The sequence below is a fragment of the Cryptomeria japonica genome, chromosome 5 (genome assembly GCF_030272615.1).
Source record: "Cryptomeria japonica chromosome 5, Sugi_1.0, whole genome shotgun sequence".
NCBI classification, from domain to species: domain Eukaryota; kingdom Viridiplantae; phylum Streptophyta; class Pinopsida; order Cupressales; family Cupressaceae; genus Cryptomeria; species Cryptomeria japonica.
The window spans coordinates 319,572,897-319,591,781 of NC_081409.1; the positions used below are offsets into that span (position 1 = coordinate 319,572,897).

The 18,885-nt window shown below is 35.2% G+C and overlaps 1 protein-coding gene across 2 annotated transcripts in view; it reads left to right on the forward strand.

Annotated features, from left to right (window-relative positions):
• The window catches only part of LOC131062593 (phospholipase D gamma 1), a 63,991-nt gene that overhangs the window by 13,626 nt on the left and 31,480 nt on the right, over positions 1–18,885 (forward strand). For both annotated transcript variants that reach the window (XM_057996292.2, XM_057996284.2), the window contains 3 exons: positions 5,585–5,836; positions 5,970–6,038; positions 6,170–6,317. In XM_057996292.2, the coding sequence (XP_057852275.2) occupies positions 5,585–5,836; positions 5,970–6,038; positions 6,170–6,317 (469 nt within the window). The remainder of the gene's footprint in view (positions 1–5,584; positions 5,837–5,969; positions 6,039–6,169; positions 6,318–18,885) is intronic.

The following is an 18,885-nucleotide window of genomic DNA, read 5'->3' on the forward strand; positions in this document are numbered from 1 at the left end:
AACTCCAAAAATGTAAAAAGAATATCTACCCTGCACCGGCCATCATGCTATAAAAAATAGCAAATAATGTGAATGACTAAACTAGTCGACATTCATTCAGACAAACTGTTCTATTAGATCTATGATCTAATAACTCAAGTTGCTGTTATTATGTTTATGTTGCACAATCAACAATAAACAATTATATAAGCAAAGATGGTGAGAAACATAGTTTCCTGAAAGTAACAAGTTTTAAAGCACATTAATTAGGAACATGAAAGGTGAAGATAAATAGAATAATTTTATGAAAAGGATGGATGGAATTTAAACTTTCTTGTGATCATCTTTTATATATTTTCCCATAAAGTTAATGCCTTCTTTTGAAAAACTCTGTATATATATTAAAGGGATGAACTTAATACACAAATCAAGCACAGTGTCATGCCTGAGGCTTGGAATAGAGCATGTTTGGAATAAAACAGTAGAGACGAGATCAGTCTAGAAAGAATTGCTTTGGGAGAATACAGAGCAGCACGCTGCAAAAGTATTGTATATACCTAACACAATACTTTTATTCCTTTTAGATATGCTGTTAAACAAAATGTAAAATAGTAAAAGCAATTTATAGATTTATTTTTGAGTTTGGTAGTCTTGAAATAGGGACAGAACTCCATTTACAAAGACAAACATTTGCTTTTTACTTACCGTTGGGGTATACTTAAGATCATTTTAGTGAATGAATCAGTTTTATTAGGGTTTTAATTTCTCTCTTGTAAGACAAACGACAGAACAGTTTGAGGAAATTCCTCTCTTCAAATTAGTGGGGGAAGCTCACTCTAAAACCTAAAGCTATGGACAAGTTTACAATTATGTACACTGTACAAGATTATCATTTAGGTTTGCATGAAATGAGATGACTAAAAAGTAAACCTGGTCAATCTTTTTGATCTTAGAGGTTGAGCACAAAACCCAAAGGTAGTTATCTCACAATGAAATTTTTTGATATAAGATTTGCAACATAAAAATGTGAATTAAAAGTCAAATGCTTACTATAGATTAAGTAGAGTCCAACAGATCCACATCAACACGTTAAGATTAAACTAAACTAATACTAACAATGAAACCATAGTGTAAGATTTAAGTAAAGTAAAGAACTCAGAAGTACACAAAGTTACCTGACAGGATGAAAGACAAGTGCTAATATAAAGCTCAACGCTTTCACCATAATTCACTAATCAAACTTACACAGGAGCACAATACTGCAACTTGAATGTTTGGATGACAATATTTGCAGTATAAGTCCAACTTCAACTATCATAAAGAGTTTATGTGCTAAAAAATCTTATGTACAAGTTTACAATAAATGTTTTTTAAGAGTTTAAAAATTATTATTTAAATATCTTAATTGAAAACACCTCTATCCTTGACTGCAGGAAAAACAGAAAGAAAACATTTTAAATAAAATTATTCTTAAAAAACCAGTAAAATATAAAAAGGCCTAAAATAGGTGTTACAATTGCTGGGAAATAGCTACTGCTGGATTTGATAACCACTCAATGCAGTCAATATTAAAAATCACATATTGCACATGAATGATCTTTGGGATTCTAGAACACATTTATGTGGTGGCACCTGAAGAAGTCATCGTGTTTGAATCCATCTTTGCGATGTTTTGAAAAAGAAAACTTGTTAAAAGTTGTATTTTCTAAAACTAGACATATGTTCTGAAATTTGGAGATCTCTCACAGAACATGTAAATTTTGATCATTAGCCTATGCCAATCTTCTGCCAACTTGACAAGCCCAACTGTTTACCTTAAAACTGAAATTTTAGAGTGCATGAAAGTTTTATTTTTGGATTTTAGGTGATTGAGGATAATGAATGGTGCCATCTCTCTAGTGTTTTTAATGTTTTAAAAGACTGATTGCAGATCAGTAGTGGCATAACCACTAAATATGTGTGTATGCCATAACAGAAGTGTGACACACTCAGTCATTATCCGCTTACCACAGCTGGGTAGAGCTTTACATGTTTTTTGCCCTGTTTTAAGGTACTTGAAGGAAAAATTTGATGGCTAAGCCAGCCTGAAAGTGTGCCAATATCACTTAGATTTCCCTTAGAAACCTGGGTGGAGATTATGAGTGGCGAAGCCACTTAAAATTATGCCTAAGATAGTTCATAATGCTTTTGGAGCTGAGTGCACATTACCATAGTGATTGCCATCTTTTACCTAATGAGTTGGTGGAGAATTACTTGGTTCTAAGTTTCTAACCACAAAATGGTGCACCTTATTTAGGTCTATTTGTTTTTTCTCATGTTAGGCATGTTTTTGTGAGGATTTTGTCATGTTTTTTATTGAATGAGTGAAACTAATGGGTGGAAAAGCTGCTCCTAAAGTGTACCTCCTTCCTTAATTTTGTACTCCTTCCTTAGGCACGGACTCACTGGGTTACAGCCATCTACAAGTGTTCCAAAGTTCTGAACTAGTGTCACTTCCAAGTGCTAGGCCTCGACTGTTAGGTGGAGTTCTGCTTGGCATTTGCCAATTTTTGCTGACTTTAGGTGGAGTCTTGCAGGTCTTTGCCACCAAAAAATGCACTACACTTAGGTCTTTTAGCCTTTAGGGCTGGGCGGATTTTTGTGGCGTTTAAACCCATAAATAGTCATGTCTTTGTTTTACTTGAACATCAGCCATTCGTCCATATGTCTTGAGTGCACTTTTATAAGAGTTCTTCCATACTAAAACTGTGCCCCATTAGCAACTTAATTTTTTCAGGCTAGGTAGAGAATCACTAACTTACAGCCAGCATCTGGGTAGAGATTTTAATTGCAACTTTCAGCTGTTGGTCAACTAGGTGCGCTTTACTTGATTGCCATCTTTTGCTGATGTTTGGTGGGTTTCTTCATGGTTCAGCCATTATAAAGTGTGCCATGCTTTTATGAGCCAACTCATTTGTGCCTTAGGCGGGATTCTCCTATATCTTAGCCAAAAGCATGAGAAACAATTGAAAGTCATTCAAATTGTGCACCATTATGCAACTATGCTATGTTGATGGCCTTCTGCCTCATCACTATCATCTTTTGGTGCTCTTTTGCTTTTGAACAACTTCATTTTTTACTCCTCGTCAGCTTGAGGAGATCATTCTACCTTGCGAAGGACGCTAGTAGAAAAGACCAAAGACTAGATAACCTTCCAGATTGACTATGAGGACAAAACTTGACTTCTATTGATACAAAGTTGAGGATCAACTGATAACAGGTTGACAAAAAGTTACAAAAGCCAAGTTTCATGAGGATACCAACACAGTCAACATTCACTTGGCCAATTGGTTGGTCTGTGAGGCCTATAATTTCATAATTATTAATCTTAGATGTTGTGATTGTGCTTGGGAGATTATCTTTCATATACTTTTCCCATTGTCTTGATGTAGGGAGTGAACTTTATTTATGGAGACAAACATTTTCTTATTACTTGCCATCAGGGTATATAAAATATCAGATGGTGAATGAATCGGTTGACAGCATTTGAGCCAACTGGTTGGTCTGTGAGGCCTACAATTTCATAATTTTAAATGTTGGGATTATGCTGATATGGCACACCCAAGAATGAATGATACAGGCTCGTAAAAGAGAATCCTGGACAAACTTTAAATTGCACAAAAAATTATTAAGAAATCTTCTCATTCAGGCAATGCCTTTGATTTACTTATAAATTTGTACAAAACTATAATATCTCGCTATGTTTAACGATCAGCCATGCTTCTAAGTTCTAACAACATTAGTTATTTTTTTCTTTTTTTCGTATTAGATCATTTTTTTAATCATATGTGCCTTTGAAAAGGAGGATGGTGTTTATTGCATTCTTTGAGAGGTGTACAACATTCTTTTTTCTCAAAATATTGGTTTTGGTATGTCAGCTAATCTTGCTTTTCTTTTAACATTTGTATATCTATCCTGTATAAAACCACTTCGTTTTATCATTACATTGAAGATTTCATCTTTGGAATTTCAGATTTTTCAATGGTTCTTCCCACTGTTTCTAATCCATATTGAAAAATGGGTGTGATGACTAGTATTGATAAATCTAGTCTGCAGACATTTTTTCTGTCGCTGTGATGATGCCATATGAGTGCACATTTCTCTTTTCTTTCAGTTTGAACTCTAGAATCTCTTATGAGGAATGGTATCCAGATCTAGCCATGACTGGGAATTTAAGGTCTCTTTTCTATTGTCATGTATTCCTTTGTAACTTATTGAGACTCAATAGCTGGACTGGGGATTTATTTTTCTTATTTTTGGACATGTTCACTATATTTTAATCTGTGATTGAGCTTAATTTTTTTAATGAAGCTATTGGAATGAAGGTTATATCATAGGTTTGTCAAAGGTGTACATATAACACAATTGTGGATAGATCTATTTGAAATTTGAAATTGTGTACATGTGAACGTTTTTACTCCCATGTTTCAGTAATGTATATCTATAGTTCTGCATCCCTGAAATATGAACAATGGTCCTACTGGTGACTTCACTTTGCCAATAAAATTGCAGATGAAGTGCATCCATACATATGATCAGGATTAGAAATTTTATTTCTTGCAAGGTTTGGTTTATTGCTAGGGTTTGACTTGGTGGTTCCCTGATTCTTTTTTTTTTCTCTGGTTTGGTGTGGTTGAGTTTGACTCTACAACTTCATTTGTTAGAGACAATTGGTCCTGGAAATATCCTAAGGGGTGAAAAAGCCAGTTGTTAGAGACAATTTGTTTCTATCTGTGTGCATTACTCAGAATTGACAAATTGACAAGTACAAAGAGTTTTACAACTTTTATCAACCCTATCATTCCTTCAATTTCTACTTCTTAGAGAGCACATTTAATTGCCCTCATTCCTGCATATTAGATTTTACTATTTTAGTGTAAATACACATTGAAAATCAGTTCAAATCATCTGATTTCTCTTTATTGGGAACATCAACATCATCAGCTGGTTCATAAGTGCTGGTGCCACTCCCACTAACAGCTTTTGTTTTGTGTGTTGTTAGTGATTTAGAAGTCACTTTTTGGGGTAAGGGTCTTTCTTTTTCTTTTCGCCTTTTTCCATTAAACACTTCTAATTTTTGTTGCGCAGCTTCTCTCTGGGTATGCCTCACATACTCAAGTAGAACACTGGGTGAATCCGGACTGGACTGAACTCGGCAACAGAGCTTTATTGAATCACAACATTTCTTTTTGTAGAACTGTCTAAATTCACATATTCTATTTGGTTTATCCAGTACTCTCAAATTTCAATCATTTCCACTTATGAAAGCCTTGTTTATAGTTTCCCAATTCCTAGTCAGCATAGGAAGATATTGATAAGATACTCTACAGGTGGATTTTCAGGTAAGATATATTACAGGTGGAATTTCAGGTATTTGTAAAAAGAATATAGGGCCTGGAAGCTGGGACAAAAACCCTTGAAAGGATCAATATAACATAATAGGGACAGTGTTTGTATTTGTGTTTTGCTGCAATGTTGTTTACATAGTGTTTCCATGCTTGCTAACAAATTTTAGGCTTTCAAGGTCAATTTGGAAAATTATTTACTTGCTGGTAATGGTCAGCAGGGAGGTATAGATTTTGGTGGACCAAGAGAGCCATGGCATGATTTGCACTGCAAAATAGACGGGCCTGCAGTATATGATGTTCTGACAAATTTTGAGCAACGCTGGACTAAGGCAGCAAAGCGTCATGGCCTTGGGAAACTAAAACGATCGAGTGAAGATTCACTTCTGAAATTAGATCGACTTCCAGATATCATAGGCATCTCAGAGTTAAACATGTTTAATGAAAATGATCCCGAGACATGGCATGTGCAGGTAGAGGAGTCAGTCTACTATCCTTACGGCAATTTCAAATTACAATTAAATTTACTGTATAGCTAACAATTTTGTATAAGATTATTTCCTTTTCACTAAATTCATGTTTTTTGTGTCTCATTTATGTGTTCAGATTTTCCGATCAATTGACTCAAGTTCTGTCAAAGGCTTTCCAAAGGACACAATGGAAGCTGAGGCTGTGGTAGCAACTTGATTATGGATTTCATCATTTTTTGTTTTGGTTTTACTGTGAGATGAGATTCTTATAGCAGAATCATCGATGCTATTACTTTCTATGAGATATTTGCTCATACACATTTTCTTTTTTGACAGAATCTTACCTGCGGAAAAAATGTGGTCATAGACATGAGCATACATACAGCTTATGTTGAAGCAATCCGATCTGCACAGCACTTCATCTATATTGAGAATCAGTACTTCCTTGGATCTTCATACAATTGGGCTTCACACAATGCCTTAGGTATCCATGTGTGTTTATTCCTAATAATGGCAATAAAATTAGAGTAGCCTATTGATGATTGTCAAACAGAAATAATCCCATTTGAAACTAAAATTTGAACTGCAACAAAGCCAAATAATTTGTATCAAGTTATCTTGCTTGTTTTTCTTTTCAGTTATAAGGAACAAAAGACTGCAGAAGCTAGCTAAAAGGAACAAAAGGCTTACTATAAAATATGAAAAAAATATTTGTTTTTAACTTTGATTGTTTCTAATAAGTTTGTGTATGCTATAAAATAATGAAAAAATAGGGTTAAAAGGCAAGAATGACTTTCAAACATGGAAATCTCTAACAGAAAAATCTTGTTGGAAAGTAGAACGCTTAAAATATTTGAAAAGTTCTCTGAGTTTCAAAAACTTAGATAAGATATGAAAAATTCCTTGGACAGAGCATAAAAGAATTTGACAGTTATTATTAGATCTTATGAATTTTAATCAGAAATTTCTTGCCCTCTACAAATTTGGATTGCTGAAACTTGAAATATCTAACCAGAAAAGTCTTAGAGTTTTTTCTCACACTCTTAAAGCAAAATTTTCTCTCAGAGCGAAATTGTGTTTGAAAAGAAACTGCAAATGTAGGAAAGCACTTATGGAAGAATAGACAAAATCACCAACACAGTGAAAGCAGTACCCATTCTGAAAGGAATAATATAAGAAAATGAACATATCATCTTGTAGACAGAAGACGTATTAAAAATGAAAATGCTAGAAATTTGATATATGGTAGGTTGATCTCAGTTATCTGATTAATAGCCAAATACAGGAAAATGGGAATATTGTGCTGCCAACTAATATTTAATGCATCATACAGTTTTTAAGAAGTGGGAAATGTGACTATACAAACTTTTATGCATACAAAAAATAATTTCTGCAATGTGTGAATGGAGTCACCACAATTCCTATCATTTGTAAAGATCAATGAACTTAGGAAGGACAGAGATTTTCCAAGTATGGTGAACTCAATCCCAAGGTTAAGTAGTGAAACTAGCAAGTTTATCACCTTTATCCTGGTGATATAGAAGGGAAATGATTGACTAATTGTTGATGAACCAATCTATCTTGGAATACACACAACAAATACTTTCTGCACTATGTCAGGAGATTTGCAACATCTCCTATTACTTGAGAAGATCATTAAAAAGAGGAAGGACATAGATTTACGAGTATGGTGAGCTCAATCCCAAGATTAAACAGTGAAATGGCTAGTGAGTTATTACTTTTATCCAGCTGATTTAGAAGATAAATGATTGATTAGTCATTCGGGAAGTATGCCATCTTAAAATACACAAAATTCTTTCTTCAATGTCAATAGATTCACCATGAATCCTATCATTTGAAAAGATCTCTGAACTTAGGAAGGACAGGGATTTGCCAAGTATGGTGAACTTGATCCTAAGACAAAGCAGTGAAATGGTTAGCAAATATATGACATATATCCAGGTGATTTAGAAGAGAAATGATTGATTGCACATTTACGAACTGTTCTATCATGGAATGCATTTTACAATCTTTAGCATCTTCTTAAGAGAATTGACTGTTTGAAAAAATATAAGTTCAAGAGGCAAATGATGCTGAAGGAGTTAATGAGATTTGCTTATTGTTTCCACAGATAGTATGTAGCACAAGTAAATAGCCAAGAGGAAATTTATTATTAAATCGGGGTTCACCAGTGAAGACAAAGGGAAAAAAACAAACCAAATTAGAGTCGCAAATGATCATTCTTGAGCATTTAAGTGCAAAAGTAAAATAAGAAATCGGAATAGTTGTAGTTATAATAGTTGTGAAGAAGAGGTATTTGCCATGTCCCCACCATGTCACTAGATCGAAGCAAGTAAACCAATATGAAATACCTATGAGAAAGCTCCTTGTATTATCTTTATAAAATATTCATAGCCAATACAACGAAGACAAGAGATTCAATATGTCCTTCTCATAATCAAGGAATGAAGATATAAGGGTATATAATCTACTAAATGAAAAGATAACCATAATAAAGAGCTCTTACATCAATCTATAATATTTATCATACAAGAGAAAGACGAAAGAGATAATGAGAGACATATCAGCCCAATAGATCACAATCAGCAATTAATGATCTCATAATCATGAGCATCGACATAGCAGATTGTAAGTATTCTGTCTACTTCAGATTCATTACCTCGATCGATCTACTCTCAATGGGGCTGTAGCGATATGTAAAATTCAATTGATTAGCAAGGAAGTAAATACAGAGGAGTAGAGCCGAGACTACCGACTAATAATGCCATGGAAAGGTGGCAACATGGTTTAAGAAGATAGTGATGATGAGAAGAGACTCAGAACAACGATTAGTCAAAGGGGTGGTAAATAGCTTAAAACGATTATGTTAACACAATAAAGATGTTGATGACTTAGTAAAGTTCATAACAATTAAACTAGTGTTAAACATCGATTGGTAATATCGGTAGACAAAGAAAGGTGAGTTGACTATTTGTTCTGTCTTGAGGAAGGCACGAGCCAGATTAATAATTGTTGATGTTATTGTAGCAGCAGGAGATATCGCTGTCTTACATATTCGATTCTTTTTATTTACTAAATTGCTTGTTCATATCTCTACGTATAATTTTTGTTGGTTGTTTGCATTCATTTGTTATTGGAAAATTAACGGCTGACTATTGGGTTAACTTTGCAGTTTGCACCCTTTACCTTTGACCCTTCCGATAAGAGTCATGTCCATTCGTCATGTTGCTTAGTCGAATATATAGTTTCCTTGATCGGGAGTTTTGGTCTATAGTCGTTGAAGGATATTCTGCATATAACCGTGTAATACCCGATAGAGAGTTGCTGTGTATATGTATGTGATGTCCGTGAAAATATAGCTGTGCATATTCCGCATCATCTTCAGGAGTTATTTGCTGTTATCTCTGTGAACGATCTGCTGTGTGTATTTGTGTGAAGCCTGAGATATATATACTGTATGGTTCATAGAGAGTAGTCGCTGTGTACATACATGTGATGTGTGTGAATTATATTCTCTTCTTATTCACCAAGTAAACATATTTATCAATTTATTTATTGAAGGAAACTAGCGTCTAAGGAATTAATCGATATCTTCAAGATATTGATATATATTGTTTCTGATTAATTCAAAGCAAGAAAATTAATCATGTACTTCTGACCATATAATTCTGATCCGAAATTCAACAAATGAGCATCACTAGTCATAAAGACCACGATTATAACAAAACCAATAATGACAAAGTTGATGTGATGTCCCCATCTAAACAAACAAAACATGATAATGCCCGCTCTAAAATAGAATTTAATAATAAATAATAATACAATTAAAATATAAAACTATAAATGTAGAACCAAATAAGTGAATATAAAATCTTAATAATAATAATAAACAAGATTTAATATATAATTTATATTTAATATTAATATTAATTTCATATTTATCAAATAATAATATAAATTTTACAATATTATATTATTGACAAAATAACAAAGTAATTAGAAAACAAATATAATAATAAATAAAATTCAGAAAAACAACTATTCAATAAAAACAATATAAAATAGGATAGCAATCATCCTAATCAATAAATAAAGTTAATTATTAAATTAAATATAAGTAAACTGCTGGTGTCAGAGATGGTCCCCTCACAAAAGACAGTGATATTCAGTAATTGTTATTAATAGTTGACAAAGCAGAGTCCAAGAGAATATATTACTGTTGTTTGGGAAGAAAGACAATGCCCATATGCGGTTAAATCATAAACAATAAATGTGAAAGCAATAAATGTGAAAGGAAGACAATGATTGTTAAGAAAAAATACAATCAAATGAAGGGGAGATATTAAAGTACCAACATTAACGATTTTTCTCAGCAGACCATATTCTTGTTCAGACTAAGAAAAGAGCATAATTTTGGGCCAAAGAAAAAAGTTTGATTAAGTATATATTATCATTAAACAGTCACAAAGACAAGTGAGTGTATTTAGATCAGTCTTTACAGCAATTATCTTAAAGTTCACAATTCAGAATTAATAAGGATCTTGCACGATGACTGTCCAAGTCATGCCCAATCATCTTCCAAAAGGATCATTTCAAGAATAAATCAAAGACTCAAGTCATGCCGATGATAGTTTACGTAAGACTTCTTTTGTATGTTATAATTTGTAAAGGCATTAGCAATTGTGATTAAAGTTAATACAAAAGGTCAAAGTCAATATATTGAAGAGATGCGATCTGTGTGAAGAGTCTGGATTAGGGAAATATGTGTCTCCTATAGTCAAGAGATGCAACCATTCAGATTACAATATATATATTATGGAATATTGTGGGTTTTACATATATCCATATTTGGGTCTGCTTCAGTAGTACGTTCAAGGTTGCACAGATTATAGATAACAATCAGGTTCAACACCATTATTTGCATACTTTAAGGAATGATCAGAATATATAATTCCAATCAGTGAAATAAAGAGGATTCAAAGCATCCAGGAAGATAACCATTGATCAGATCAGATCAGATCAGAATTATTATTAAGTTACAGGAGTAGCATCTTGTCCTTGGTGGAATGCAAGGGGTACATTCATTCCCATTATCAAATGAGAGAAAGATAAGTTCTGCCCTCCAAACTACTCTTGAATTTTATAATGAAATATATTTAATTATAATAAAAAAACAAATTTATTAATATATTACAACTCTAATTTGAAGTTGGGATTGTTGTCTCAGGATAAAATAATGGTAAATTCCAAATGGGGACACTACAAGTGGTATAAGAGCAACTTTCCTCCCATCCTGTAGGAGTCAGTTAATGCATAAGAAAGGAAGAAAAGGGATATGCACGAGTCCCAAGGGAAGAAAAATGACCACCCGTATTATTTTCTGGTATATGTTCTAACCTGCACTTAGATGGAAACCACACTTCAAAATACATAGTTGTTATTGGCCATCATAACCAATAACATTTATATAAACTTATTAGTTTGCACTTAATATTATCCAGGGAAGTAAAAGGGATCTGTAGTGGGGAGACACTGCCCACCCAAGTGAGTCACTTACTGAATGCTAATGAAGCAGTAGACCAGGAGGGCACATGACTGCTCTTGGGCTTGGGTTTGGCAGAATTCAGCCACCACTACCATCCATTGACCCTCTGGCATAAGGAAACTATAATTATGGAGCACAGTATGAGCTAGGGGACAAGACCCATGCCATAGAGGGGCAAAAGGGCATGTGACTGCTTTTGGTTCAATATGGGATGGTTGGGCAAACCCGGTCATACTTTGACTCCCTAATTTAAATGATAAAATCACCTCTATCGTCCATTGGCTCTCTGGTCAAGATAATGATTAACTGAGGAACAAGGTATGAGCTAGGGGATAAGACCCTGTAATATCCCAGTAATTTTTTTTTTGATTTTTTAACAATAAGCGACACAAGCAATCACCACAACCCGTTAAGGTTAGAGAAATAAACCAAACTACTGAAAGGGAACCCTTCCACCTTTTGTTCACCGAGAGTCCAGTTTGGGAGGGTGAGAGCATACGGTGTTCCGGGGATCGTTAGCAACCATAATCAAAGTGAAATTACAATGCTTGGGCGGCAAGCCAGCCCCTTTTGCTTATCCAACAGGATAGAAACCAAACTCTTGGCGGTAAACTGACCAAGGGAAAATGACAAGAAACTGAAATTCAATCACTCTACCGTGTATTTCAGCGGGAGGACATTACATTAAGCTATCACTCTACCGCATATTTCAGCGGGAGGACCATTGTATTGAACTTATCACTCGACCACTTATTCAACGGGAGGATTGAGTACAAAAACTGAATTACAAAACTTAGAAGGCGGCAAGCCAACCTCTTCCACTTCTGCAGTGGGGATTACAAATAATTTTAGAAAGAAGGGGTGATTAGTACTACTGAAACAACCTTACAAAATAGAGATAAGATGAGAGGAGTAATTGCAGATTTTACAACAAGACTGTAATTTTCTGTTACAACTAATCTGCAGGCTGAAAGTACAATTTCAGCAGCCTATGGAAACATCAAAATACTCATAACTCACTCATTTTTCACCCGAATCAGCTCAAATCAATCCCAATCCCCCATTATAACTCTAACAACAACATCCCAACCAAATTACAACCCAAACAGACCACTAATCATTTGGCACACATCCCAAGGCAAATGCAAAAACCCACGCTATACCTGGGAAGTTCGATTTGATCTAATAAATTCATTGCTCATTTAAAATGGTTAAAAACTCACACATTGTATCGCCATGGCTAGGAAGGAAGGATGAGCCGGTACCCAGAATGATGGAGTCGCGTAGTTAAGAGGGGTGAGCAAAATTCACTTTCAGCAGTCCCACGACCAGCAACCAGAAACACTCAAATCCAACATAGAACACTCCATAATCTGCAACTCATTCACCAATCAGCAATGGGAACACAAAGACACAGCTAGGTACTATTTTGCAAGTACGAAATTGAGACTCAGCTAGGAAGCCAACTTCGAAGCTCAGATTTTCAGTAGCCAAACCGGCAGCATAACGATGCAATTTTCAAAGATGCCCAAAAAGAGAGCCCAAGGCTCTTATTTATAACTTCTTGCTCCACCAAATTCAAATGCAAATGCACACAAATTTGCCCAAATTACATGTCCTCCAATGCACCCAACACATTTGAATTTAACTAAACATGTCCCTTCAAAATGGCGTCCACTTATTTCCAGCTCCCTAGGCAAAGTTCGAACTTTTGCTAGGTGAACAACTTGCAATATTAAAACAATATGAACATGACATGTTTAATCATTCTCAGCGCCGCCTGACTAAGGGAAATAATGATATTAGTAGCATATATTTATCCTTTTCCCTAAGTCACCCAAAACATGATTAATCAGTAATAAAATAATTAAATATCAAACCTTAGGATAAGGAATTAATATTTAATTAAATAACTTATAACTCCAATACTTATTAATACCAAAATCAAGGATGAAGCTGTGCGATGAAGATCACTGAATTGTGCTGAGTCAGAACCCTGTCCGAGATTGCTAAAAATAGAAATGCTCAACACAACCACTTATTAAAAATAGTAAGTCAAGAAATATTGCTCCGAAAAACATAATCTTCGCACCCAGAGAAAGAGCTTGGAAAGCTTAGTAGAACTGCATCAACCAAACAGCCAAACCCTAACTTACTAAAAATAGTAAGTTCTGACTTCACCAAAGAAACAAATGCATGTTATGCCACCCTGGAGTTCATGGAAAACCTAGAAGGAAACATAAGCAGAACTGAAGAATTCCCTCCTGACAAACCCTAGAAAGCTCGTGCAGAACTCCACAAAAGTTGGAAACCCTAATTCTCCTTTCCAATTAGCCTACAGGTCTCTGGAATAGGCCAATGGACCACTGAATGCACATCACTGAGAAGGGGACATTACAGACCCACGCCATAGGGGCCCGAAAGGGCATGTGACCGCTTTTGGGCTCAATATGGGACGGTTGGGTAAACCTGATTGTATTCTTGTTTCAACTTCTTATAATAGAATGAATTAACTTTATGATCTTGAAACAATAATTGTTGCATATGTAAATAATTTTTGATTATGTGTTTACTATATGCCTGATGATCTTCAACGTGATTGCTCCATTATATATGTATGTTTTGTATGAATGCTTACGATTGCTTAATGCTGTCATGTTTTCGGCATAATTACATCATGCACCTTCCTAATGTATGCTTCATGTATTCTTGTATATATACTACGTGTATTCATGTGATTGCTTCATGTCTAATATGTTTTTTTCAGCATGTATGCCTTGTGTCTTTATGTGTTGCTTCATGATTGATGTGTCTTCAACATGTCCTCTCCATGAGTGCCTTTCTTATATGTGCTTTGTACCTTACATATATTTGTGTATTGCTTCAGGCCTTATTTGTCTTCTGTGCATACTTTGTGCCTCAGTATATTGGTATATTACTTTGTATTTTACATGAATGCTGCATCTATACTCCATGCCTTATGTCTATTACTCCATGATTACATGTGTGCTATTTCATACTTCGTATATATACTTATGGTTTTGTGCTACATGACTGATATGTATTTAAGTGAATTGCTTCATGCTTTAAGGGTATTCACGTACTTGATGTATGTTTCTCTTAAATGTATATACACTTCATAATTTGTGGATATTTATGTGATTTTTTGTGTCTTCAATATGCTTGCTCCATTGTATGTTTTATACGTGTACGTGTATACTTGTATTGTATGTATAATTATGTGATTGCTCCATGTTTGTCACATTTTCAGCATGACTGTGTCACACACACCTTCCTAACGTATGCTTTATTCGTGAATATGCTTCACATCATGATTGATATGTTTTCAATTTGTTATTCCATGTGCATTATATATGCCTTTCTCGAATGTTCCCGTACTGTTGTGTTTTTAGAATGCTTACCCCATGTACATTCTCATGTATCATGTATGCTTGACATGCGATTGCTTCCTATCTAGCGTATGCTTGATCTACATAAGTGCCTCTCTCATAACCACATGCAGTCACATATTTACTTCATGGCTTAAGAGAATTTATGTGAATTAATAATTTAAGTAAACTCTTGTTTATGCACTATATGATTCATGCATTACATGTATTTCACTTTTATGTTGCATGCCTTAATTGTATTCACTTATATTACACATATGCATCACACCTTGTATATTCATGTGTATACTCCATATTTTATGTAGATGCTTCTTGCCTTATATGGTTTAGATTTACACTTTATGTGTATTCATATGTATGACTCATGTCTTATGTACTCAAGTGTATGCTTGATGTATTGGGTTTGTGCACATAGTGTTTAGTTTGTATATGTTTTCATATACGTGCCTTGCACCTCCATGTGACGTGCACGCTTCATATTTTATGTGTATTTGTGAATATTGCTACATGCATTACTTATGTCTATGCTTCAAGACTTCCATGTATACTTGAAGCCTTTGCATGTATTTACATGACTTCTTGTGTATTTCTTCATACCCTCCATGTCTTTCATACTTTTAATGACTCATGCTTCACTCCTTGCATGTATTCATGCATGTTAAATGTATTGTGTGTATGCTTCATGTATGCTTCGTGCCATTATATACCCTATGTTTCTATTGGGAGATGACTTAGTGTAAGAAAATTGTCAATTGCTCTAGGACAAGCAATTTCGGGAAGGGCGGACTGTCATGTCCCCTCCTTGATCATTATATATATTCTGAATTAAGCAATTATTATTATTAATTAATATAATAATTACCAAAGAATGATTATTTGAAATTTATACATTAATTAAATATTATTATTTAATTGATATTTATTACTAATAATATTATTCAAATATTGAAATAAACAAATTAGAGGTTCATAAATAAATAGATAACGAGATAAATAAACAATTGATAATTCCTGAAACATAAACAGAATGTCTTTAAACTGTCCTAAAACCATAATCAGTTTTGTATTTTCTATCCCCCAAGGGAGATGGGTGCTGCTAGGGAGGGGCAGAATAAAACCACTTCAATAGAAAACCCCAAGGGTGAAAGGACTCCTCTTGAAATCTGGGCTGCAGGCCCCAAGGGTGTGGGTTCTGGTAATCTGGGTTACATTAAGGAGGTGGTGTCAAGCACCCTAGGCAGCCAAGCCCTTTTCTGGAAATAGGGTCAAATTGGTTTGGGTTTAGGCATGGCTTTTAATGGCATAATGAGTCATATTACAAAGAATTAGTTAGTTATGCTCAATTAATAGCAATAGAAAGTAGTAACATAGATGTTGCTCTTGGTAATTGACAGTGTATAAAATTATAAATAGGGGACATTTCAGTATTAATGACAAATAGAAAACTAACATTTACTATCAATTGCACCACAGGGCACAAAGTTCTTACCTATTAATATTTAACAAATTTAAACTATTTAATCATTGCCTTAAAAAGTAAAACACATGGTATGATTTTTCCCTAAGTAGTCGAATTCGCCTCTAGGCTTGCCAGATCTGGGTCCAATTTGCATCCAATTTGGATCCTGGTTTAGTTCGCTTGTGCTTGTGGACAAGGTTTTGCCAAATGGGGGCCATTTCATCTTGGGTGAACCGGGCGAACTGATGCAAGAGTATCCCTGGTTCTTGGCAATCTTGCATCAACTAAAAACATTTTCTTTCAGTTTGTTCCTGTTTTGCAGTTTCGGCATTTCTTTCTGCATTTCTTTGCATTTGCACCTCGGATCTTGCGGAGCTGGATTTTGTTCGAGTACATGTTCATCCACCTTATCCTAAGTCCGCGGGACGTTTGGATCTTTTTTCGGCAAGTTATCGCTTTTGGAATCTAAGACAATTTTTTGGCTTGGAACACTGGAATCGCTTGGACCTATTTGCTATTGGCGAATCTTGCGGATCACTTCCGTAGTTTGCGGAGCTTCAGTTCGTTGTCTCCAATGTTCCTTGGCGTGTGGCCGACATTCCCTTGGGTCCGCACTTCTTTCCATGGATTTTCCGGAAGGATCTCTTTGGTGGAGGCCGACCTTGTTGTTTTGCATGGTACATCCTCTTCATCGGCATTTGTTTCACCTTGGGATGACGTGGATCATTCTTGATCATATAAATCAATGTAATTAAGCATGTAGAAATTAGTTTTCCGAACATAGGAGAATAATCATAAGGTTAGTAGATCTGGAGTTGGCTCACATTCTTGCTTGAGCTCGGATATTGTAATTGAGCATGTTTGTAATTAGGCCTGTGAGCCAAATCTTGTGTGCCCGCATGTTGCCGATAGTTTGTAATTGATTTTCATGATATAATAGAGTCTGTTTCTGCATTGCCTCCATCACATTGAGTTGTTTCTGCAGTGTAACTCTTGCTGCACGGTCCAGACTGTTCTCTTTGAGGACCCTCCTGCCATGACTGCACGACGAACCCTGGGCAAACCCAGGTGAACCCAAGTCAAACCCGGATTCCCAACATCAGTAAAAACAAAAAAAAATTGCATTTTGCATTTTTAAAGTTTTTTTGGGGTTTGATTTGACTTAGTGCCCTCCATAACTTTAAAAGTGACCTCCAAATGACTTAGAACACCAAAACAACTTAGATTTTGCTCATTTCTTTTGCAAACAACAAATTTCATTACTTCAGGTTGAGCGTATGTTTTTGCTTGTTGCATCGACATAGGGAGTTGAAGATTGAATATTGAAGCTTCATCAAGGATTGCACCCTCATTCCTACACATTTGCAACCTTCATTGGTTGTAAGCTGAGTTACCGGGTTCGGCCCCCAAGACCTATGGTACTGGTCCGGTACGGTCCTGGTTCGGGGTTCGGGTCCGATTCAGGGTTCGTGGTTCACAGGCTTGGTTCGAACCAGGGCGAACCCAAGAGGACCCAAGTTGAACCCAGGGGTCTGACAACCCAAAAATGGATTTTTTTTTTGCAAAATTTATTTATTTTTGAATTCCACCACTTAAAAAATTAAAGGTTCTGCGTGGGTTTGAAGGTTGTAATTTGGTGTTGGCGGTGGGGGTGCTGCCCTGGGACCTTGCAAGGGGCACTGCCCTGGGACCCCGCAAGGGGTGTTGCCCCTCGACCCTGCAAGGGGCTCTGCCCCTTGACCTCGCTGGGGGCGCTGCCCCCAGACCCCTGCAAGGGGCGCTGCCCCTTGACCCTGTTGGGGGCGTTGCCCCAAACTCCCATTAGAGAATCCATTTGATGATCAAACTTTAAATTGTTGAAAGTTGAAACAATGATACTTGAATAATTTATCATTTTGATATTAAACTTGATGTATATGATGCTGTTATGGTATGATCATGATGCTATGATTACAAGTTTATGTTTGTTTTGTTGTTTATATGATGCTATGTGACATGCTAATCTTAATTCATGCTTATAGGCTGCATATATATATATATATATATTATATATATATATATATATTATATATATATATATATATATTATATATATATATATATATATATATATATATATATATATATATATATATAATTTACATGTTTTTGTACTAACCAACCCAAACCCCTTTTCAAAATTTTGCCGTACCGGCGTACCGGGTTCTTCGAACCTGAACCGGTAACTTAGGTTGTAAGAGGTAAGATTTTTTTCATTTTTTTTCTTCATTTTTGTATTACAAACATGAAAGTTTGAAACAAATTATTTGTTTTGTTTAGCTATTTTTTTTTCCATTCTTTTATTTTTGTTTTGAATGTGTTCACAAAATTTCTTGCCTTAGGAATTAGAATGGCAACTAGTTTTACCTCCACAAGTCAACAACCAAAATTCAAAATAGATTCAATTTCTCTATGGAAATACATTGATATGATACGACTAGTTCCAAGAGGTGGGGAAACATTTGGAATTGCAAAGGATGTGATATACGACATTCTAGTTCATATTATTGGGTGAAAGCCCATTTTTGTGGTACACCTGAAAGAGGCATCAAACCTTGTCCTAGAAAAGACGGTGTAC